Genomic DNA, 8,329 nt, shown 5'->3' on the forward strand with positions numbered 1-8,329 from the left:
CAGTTTATTACACCGGCGGGCCCAAGGCAGAGTCTCCTCTTAGTCAAGGACCCGACCAGCATTTGTGAAAATCTTTATACCCCATGTGTACGTGTCTGAACCCACCACCCCTAATTCCTTGAGACTTACATAAACAAAGGAAGGGTAAATACAATCACAATAACCCCATCACTCATGTCTTATGTGTTCAGACAGTTAATAATCAATAAGCTCGTGGTTACACTCCAACCAGTTAATAATCGACAAGCCTGTGGCTACATTCCGATAGATACAGAAAAGATTTATGACCTGTCCGGAGGCAGCAGTGATTACAGTATGGTTTCTCTTAGGCGATGAGCAACCTGGAAGTGATCTTCAAGATTCCCCCTGTCCAGAGCGGGGCTTATCCTTCTGTTGTAGTTTCCATAGGCACAAAGTCCAGAGTCCATTGGAAAGGTGGCCGAGCATGATCAGCACAAACAGGCCTGAGATGTGGTCCAGGCCCTGTGAATTCCTTCTTCATTGCCCCCTCTTGATGCTCTTAGTTTCCGTAATGAGCATCATTCATCGAGAGATTCATTATGCTTCTTCTGGGCAACCACATGAGAGAACGCTGTCAACCTCTGGGTTACAAAATTCTTAAGGAATTGTAATAAGCAGGGCCCACAAAGCAGTATGATTAAGATTATTATACCAATAGTAAAAACAGTTTTCCACCAGTCTGACTTTACCCAGGACAAGACCGAATTCCAAAAGGGAACACTTAAATTCGACATGGCATCCACTTGATTTTGCATATCCTCCATGGCAGCAGATACATTCCCAGACAGGTCAGGGATATATACACAACATTCGACTTTAATTATGGCACAAGTCCCGCCCCTGGGCTGCTGTGAGTATGTCTAATGCCATCCTATTTTGCAATACTGCCTTCCTCATCTGAGATTGTTCTTCGTTCAAAGCTTCAATGGCTTTTTAGTGTCTAAGAGGGCCCTTTGAGTGAAATTATTTAAGGCATTGACCTTAACCATGATATCCACTGTCCCTAAAGAAGGTACAAACGCGGCAGCGAGATAGTCATACCATCGGAACGTGGATCGTGTCCATCTTGCCTGCAGATAGGGCAGGTTTGCTGGAGGATGGTGTAGGTTAGGCCTAATTCTGCCAGGAGCGAAAACAAATCCTAGTGTGCAACGCCCTACCCAGCCGACTGGTAACCAGGGCCATATGTTAGACCCACAGATCCATTTGGTCCCGTTGGGGGCTACCCAGCGGATTTCAAGACCATATTTCCAATCAGAACCGGGCCACTGAGTAGACTGACTGGGGTGATAGGTTACGTCCAAGATTTGTTTACATTGTTGCTGGGACAAATAACCCATGTATTTTAAATGTTTTGGGTCTAGGGGGCGACCTGCAAATCCAATTTTGTGTTCTTTTTGTTCCCAGCAAATTGTAGCTGGAGCAGCCACCTGTCCTTTCTCAGAAGTCATCCAGAAATGTTCATCCCAGACCTGGTAGTATTCTGCAAGGTACCGAGCGAACTTTTTCTCTTTTGCAGAGGTGTTGTTCTTATCTGAGTGTTTTATATATGAGTTATAAGCACTACGTAATGCTGCATAACTAGCGTCGACGTCAAATGTAACCCTATGTCCCGGGTCCGTTGATGGCTCTTTCTTACACCAGGAGAGCAAAGAAACATCATGATTTTTGAGACTAACGAAACTTTTTTTCATTTGTTCCAAGAAGGAGCACAGTGGTACAAGGTCTCCTTTCTGAAGTGGCGATACCCACCAGGGGAGTCCGTCCATTGCTGACAGGGGCATAGCCCCGCATACCCAGCAATTGGAGGAGTTGTGGAACTTTGCATAAGAATGTGCCCATGAGATGAAGAGGTTGCCCTGTACCGGAACAGCGATCAGGCTCAGAATTGCCTTGGTGAGGCCGAGTAGCAGGAGTCGCTTACCCAGCTCCATCCTATAGAGGGTTCGTCCAGGACCTCCTTTTCTTCTTCCTCTTCAGGATGATCCTGGTTTCCCGGGGGTCGGTTGGGTCCTTCTGGGTGGTCTGCTCGGCGTCTTCTGGGTCAGCGTGCTATGCCTCCTTCGCTCTGGTGTGATGGATCCAAGGGGCGATTCCTGCAACTTTAATTGCGGCAGGGGTGGTTAAAACAACAGCATAAGGACCTTTCCATCAGGGGCTAGTGGGTCATGTTTCCAGTCATTCACCCATACCTGGTCCCCTGGTATAAACTCACGCACTTGCTCCCCCAGGGGGAACGGTATTCTTTCTTGCACAAACTTAGTTACTGGATTCATTACCTTACCTAGTTGTTCCATCTGCTGTGATATCCCGTCTCCTCTCACCTGAAGTATACCAGCTGTTACTCTGTCTTATTATGGGAGGAGGCCTCCCACATGCAGTGTCGTAGGGAGAGGAGCCATGGGATCCGTGCAGTCATCCTGAGTTTGACCAAGGCCGTGGGCAGCACATCTACACAGGAACAGTCATTCTCTGTAATCCATTTAGAAAGCGTCTCCTTTAGGGTCCGGTTAGTTCATTCTACCATTTCGGAGCTCTGAGGCCGGTGGGCAGAGTGTAACTTCCGTTTATATTCATGGCTTTCCTTACTTGCGGTATCAGAGCTGATATGAAGGCTGGGCCGTTATCTGATCCTATGCTGGTGGGGAATCCAAATCGAGGAACTATTTCCCTAAGCAGGCTCCGAGCCACTTCTGATGCTCTTTCAGTTCAGGTGGGAAGGCCTCCACCCATCCCGAGAATGTACATACCAAGACCAACAGGTAACGAAAATGGCGATATGGTTCCATCTCAGTGAAGTCCACTTCCAGATGTTCTAAAGGAAGGGTACCTTTTAATTGGATGCCTGGGGGTTCTGATGTGCACCCTGGAGCGGCGTTAATCTGAGAGCAGGTGTTGCAATTTTGGGATTCCGTTCTACACAGAGAGGCGAGGCGAGGAACCAGAAAATACCTTCGGATCGATTCCTCCAATTTGTCATGTCCTAGGTGAGTCGTACGATGAGCTTGGCTCACCAGAGAGGGGGCCGTCTCCTCAGGCACTAGTAGCTTACCACCTGGCAGCTCCCACCATCCTTTGTCTGTTTGGGTGGCTCCCTCTGCTTCAGCTAGTTGGGTTTGAGCCTCAGTGTATGTCGGGGAGTCTAGGGCCAGCTCGGGTAGCTCAGCTAGGACAAATGTTCTCATGGGGATTTCCGTGCATTCCTTTCTGTCCTCGGCTGCTCGTCTGGGGGTCTCATCAGCCAGTCTATTTCCTCGAGCCTGTGGGATGTCTTCCTTCTGGTGCCCACGGCAGTGCACGACTGCTACCTCCGTGGGGCTCCAGACAGCATCTAGCAGAGTCAGAATCTCCCCCTTATTCTTAATGTCCTCTCCATTGGTGTTAGAAGGCCTCCCTTCCGGTGCAGCGCCCCATGTACGTGGAGCATAGGGAAAGCTTATCGGGAGTCGGTGTAGACGTTCACTCTCTTACCCTTTGACAATTGCAGTGCCCGGACTAAGGCCCATAACTCTGCTCGCTGGGCTGACCAGTGCTGTGGTAAGGAGCCGGCCTCGACAACAGTCCTCTCTGTGGCTACAGCCTAGCCTGACAGTCGCTGTCCTAGCTTTACAAGGCTGGTGCCATCAGTATACAGAGTCCAGTCAGGATTTGAAATCGGCCTGTCTCGGAGGTCTGGACGGCTAGCATAGACCTCCTCTAAGACTTCCTTGCAATCGTGGGTAGGTCCACCTTCTCCCATTGGGAGAAGCGTTGCTAGGTTTAAACGCTGCCAAGGCTCGATACGGAGGCTGGGGTTTTCACATAGCAGTCCCTGGTATTCACTAATCCGGAATTTGACAGCCATTTGTGGGGGTCTCCTCGAAGGAGGGTGTTGACTTCATGTGGGACCTTTACGATCAGGTCCTGGCTGAAAGTCAACTTTGTGGCTTCACGTACCAGTAAGGCGACCATGGCCACTGCCCACGGACAGCTAGGCCACCCGGTGGCAACGTTATCAAGTCGCTTTGAAAGGTCAGCTATTGGCCTGTCCCATGTTCCCAAAGTGAAGTGAAGTCACTCAGCCGTGTCCGACTCTTTGTGACCGCAAGGACTGCAGCCTACCAGGCTCCTCCATCCGTGGGAAATTCCAGGCAAGAGTACTGGAGTGTTCCCAAGGTCTGAGTCAAAACCCCCATGGCTGTTTTATCTTTCCCGGTCACATTCGAGGTGAATGGTTTGGTGAGGTCCGGCAGTCCCAAGGCGGGGGTGGAGGTGATTGCTAGCCTTAGCTCCTCGAAGGCTTTCTGCTGTTTCTCAGTCCAGTTTACTGGATTTTCCTCAGGCCCTGTCAGGAGCTCAAATAGGGGCTGGGCTATTTGAGAATACCTTGGAATGCAAATCCTACAGAATCCAGTGGCCCCTAGGACCTCCCTGACTTGCTGTCGAGTCTTAGGCGTGGGGGGCCTCAGAATTACTTCTTTTCTAGATTGGCCTAGCAACCTTGTGCCTCCCCTTAAGACAAACCACAAATACCTTACCTCCTCCTTACAGAGTTGTGCCTTTTCCTTGACACTCAGTATCCCGCCTCTGCCAGCAAGTGGAGGAGCGCTGGGGTCCCTTCACAGCATTCCTCCCAGGTCTCAGTGGCTAACAACAGGTCATACACATATTGTAGGAGCCAACATCCATGCCTTTCAGGCTGGAAAGGTTCCAGGTCCGAGGCCAAGGCTTCTCCAAAGATGGTTGGTGTGTTTTTGAATCCTTGTGAGAGGTGTGTCCAAGTGAGCTGCTCCTTATTGCCTCTGATTGGGTCCTCCCATTCAAAGGCAAAGATGGGTTGTGATGCAGGTGCTAGGCGTATATGGAAAAAGGCATCTTTGAGGTCCAAGCAAGTATAGATCCTTGTCTTAGGTGGGAGGAGGCTAAGTAAGGCATAGGGGTCTGGGACAGACAGGTGCAGAGTTACAGTGGCCTGATTGACCAAGCTGAGATCCTGTACGGGCCTATAGCCTTGTCCTCCTTCCTCCTTTACCGGTGAGATTGGTGTGTTCCAGGCTGACTGACATTCCGCCAGGATGCCTGCCTGTTTAGGCCTGCTGATGGGAGGCAGAATCCCAGTTCGGGCGCCTACGGGCATTGGGTATTGATGCTTTCTCCCTGGGGTGGCACCAGGTGTGAGTTCTGTTATTACAGGGGCTTGGTGGTTGGCCGGTCCAGGGGCATTATCTTCAGCCCAGACCTCAGGGAACTGCTGAGTTAACCTTCTCTCCAACTCTGTTGCCTGGTCTTGTTTATCTCCAGGGGGCTCATGTAGCCTCCATTCGTCTTGAGGGGACATAGAGAGGGAGAGTAAGTAGGTTGTTGTGCCCACCCAAAAAGCGGGCCTCCCTTCAGGAGAGAAAGTCACTTGTGCTCCCAGCTTGGAGACTAAGACTCTCCCCAGCAGGGGTACTGGGCACTCAGGGATAGAGAGGAACTCATGAGTCACTTGGTGACCCCCCATTTGACATTTCCTGGGTTGGCAAAACGGCGTAACTATTTCTACTCCTGAAACCACAGTTAGGGCAGCGGTCCTTTCAGACAGTGGCACACGGGTTTAGTTACCACGGACAATTCTGCCCCGGTGTCCGCCATAAAGTCAATGTCTTGGTCCCCAATTTTTAAAGTTACCATGGACTCTCGGGGACCTGAAGTCTTCGAGCCCCGGCATCCCTCTTCAGTCTCTATGTTAATGAGTTCTGCAACCGGGAGGGATTTATTCTCCCTCCTTCCTTCTGGGTACTCATTCTTCCAATGACCGAACCCACGGCTTCGGGCGCATTGATTTGGCTGTAATGGAGCCCGTGGCCTCCGTTGGGACCGGTTGGAGGGCTGTCCTGACCTCGAAGCTGGGGGACGGGTAGAGGGTCCTTCTTTGCTTCGGCGGTGGAAAAGTCTTCGGAAGACTTTCCAAGCGCAGCAGCCAACATTGCAAACCTCTCGTCTGTTCTCCTCTGCTCGTCTTTATACATTTTCTCATATTTCTTTTCTATTTAAGTGTCCCTATTCTGAAACCTTATCTGGTCTTTCAATCAGCCAAGAACTAGACATGGATAGAACTCCCTCGGTCTTTTGAAGCGTTAGTTTTATGTCAGAACATGCTTGCGAGATAAATGCTGAATTGATAACAATCTGGGAACCCGTAGCTTCTGGATCTGGGGGTGTATAGAGTCTGTAGTCCTCACAAAGTCTCTCATAAAATTCGGAAGGTGACTCGTTTCCCTTCTGAACTACTCTGGCCAGTTTAGACATGTCTATTGGCCTCCAGGCTCCCCCTTTAAGCCCATGTGTAATCGCTCTCCGGTGTGTGTCTAATTGGACTTTTCTTTCTTCTGTATTGTAGTCCCAATTAGGTCTGTCAATGTGGAAGGCTTGCTTTATCCATTTCTCTGGGTTGGCAGTGCCCTCAGGAACCATCTCCTGTAGCCATTTCCTTGCCTCAGTGTTGATACTATAACTCTCTTCTGTACTGAAGAGAGATGCTAGTAATTGCATTATATCGGCCCAGGTTGGTCGATGAGTGCGGAAAATAGTCTCCACTAGTCTAGCCATGCCCTGGGGTTCCACCGAGTAAGAGGGGGTGTGTTTTTGCCAGTTCAGTATATCGGTTGATGAAAAGGGCTGATAGTAATAGGTTACAGGAGCCTGCTGATAGCCACTGCCCTCCCGTATCACTGGGGGTTGCTGAGCTTCTCTGAGGGGCATCTGCAAGGGTATTCTTTCCTCTGGCACTTTGGCAGAGTGGAACCTTTTTTTAATCCCAGGGGTTCCTCCCCCTTGTCCGGGAGTACTTACCGCGAGTGGAGGGTAGAGTTTAGGGAACGTAGGGGCAGCATTCGGGCTGGTAGTAGAGTCCAGTGGGCTCATTGTCTCTCCAGCTGAGGCTGGAGCCTGCTGGGTCTGGCGGGGGCAGGGCGGCTCTACAACCTGTGGAGCTGTCAGGACCGTTGAGGAGTCAGGAAGGCTTACCAATCTCGGGCTGGTTCCTCTGGTTGGGCCTCTGGTGGCCGCGGTGCTACTAGCTGGCAGAACCATCATCCAATACAAGGTGGGGGAAGCTCATCTCCTTCAGGGTCCTGTAAAATTTCCTCCTCATCCTTGGTTACCTTTGGGGCCATCAAGATCTTTCCTTCCCCACCATGAGCATAAAAACCGGCCCATTTTGGGGGGAGGGTCTTGGGCTATTCCCAGCCAAGAGTCTATGTATGGGAACTGGTTGGGGTGTCCAGGCTTTCCCATAACTATAGCATAGACTGCCTTTATGATTTAAGCTCACAGTTCCCTCTGGTGGCCAGTCAACTCCCACTGAAGGCCATTCGACTTCACAAAAGGTACGCAGCTGGCCAGGCATCATTTTCCTCCCATAGTCTCCATCGAATCCTTAAAATTCTTAATCATGTTCTCCAATACAGTGGCCTTAGAGCCACTCCCTCCCATTTCCTTATCTCTGGATTCCCACGTCCCAGGGCCTTCCCCAGAAACCAATCTATCTTTTCACTGATAGGGGAGATGATGGGTCACAGAGCAGACGGGTACCTCCTGGGGAGGGCAGAATACCAGAGGCAGAAATCCATAGCCTCTTTCTAAAACCCTGTTTTAGAAAGCTCGGCACGTTCCCTAAGACGGCATGGACACACCTCCTAACTGGCTTTCTCAAACCTTAAGTTCCCTTTCTTTATCTCTGTCACGGCGGTCGACCTGAGTGCCGAACAGCTATTGCCGCCAACCTAAACCAGTTTCCTGTGCGTCTCTCTTCTGGTTCCTTGCAGAGGGGTGATCAGGCCCCCTCTTCCACCCTGCAGGCTGGGCTCCTCCCCACCTGAGCGCTCAATTCCCCTGCTGCCGTTCACTACCTGCCAAAGTGAAGAAACCAGGCGTTGAAAGGCCGAATTCTTCCGGAGGGGCAAGGCGCCTTCCTCCCTCTAGGAGATTCGAGCCACAAAGCCTCGGGGTGGCCTCAGAGACCTGTCCCTCAAAGCGAGGAGATTCCCAGCCAATGCACCAAATGTTACAGCCACGTGTTCCGGGAAGCAAACTCACTCTCAAGGACAATGCAGATAGTTCAGTGCAGTTTATTACACCGGTGGGCCCAAGGTAGAGTCTCCTAATAGTCAAGGACCACAACCAGTTTTTGTGAAAACCTTATATACCCAAAGTGTACGTGCCCAAACCCACCTCCCCAAACTCCCTGAAACTAGTCTGAAGGAAGGAAGAGAAAGATACAATCACAGTTAACCCGTGATTCATATGCCTTAAGCCTAGGTAGTTAACAGTGTGTTGTAGCCACGCG

At 50.6% G+C, this 8,329-nt stretch overlaps 1 protein-coding gene across 1 annotated transcript; it reads right to left on the reverse strand.

Moving 5' to 3' along the window:
- Positions 1-865: 865 nt before the first annotated feature.
- LOC121816210 (endogenous retrovirus group PABLB member 1 Env polyprotein-like) lies at positions 866-5,628 on the reverse strand. The gene is made up of 2 exons (XM_042230043.2): positions 4,539-5,628; positions 866-2,123 (listed from the first exon to the last, which is right to left on the reverse strand). Exon 2 carries the CDS (start codon positions 1,953-1,955, stop codon positions 936-938), a length of 1,020 nt encoding a protein of 339 aa, XP_042085977.1. The 5' UTR covers positions 1,956-2,123; positions 4,539-5,628; the 3' UTR covers positions 866-935.
- Between the last annotated feature and the right edge of the window lie 2,701 nt (positions 5,629-8,329).

Source organism: Ovis aries, chromosome 13 (assembly GCF_016772045.2).
Source record: "Ovis aries strain OAR_USU_Benz2616 breed Rambouillet chromosome 13, ARS-UI_Ramb_v3.0, whole genome shotgun sequence".
In the NCBI taxonomy this organism is placed as follows: Eukaryota; Metazoa; Chordata; class Mammalia; order Artiodactyla; family Bovidae; genus Ovis; species Ovis aries.

What these genes read in the sequence shown, in the direction of transcription:
- LOC121816210 (XM_042230043.2), bottom strand. Translation starts at nt 1,955, where the DNA reads ATGGAGCTGGGTAAGCGACTCCTGCTACTCGGCCTCACCAAGGCAATT.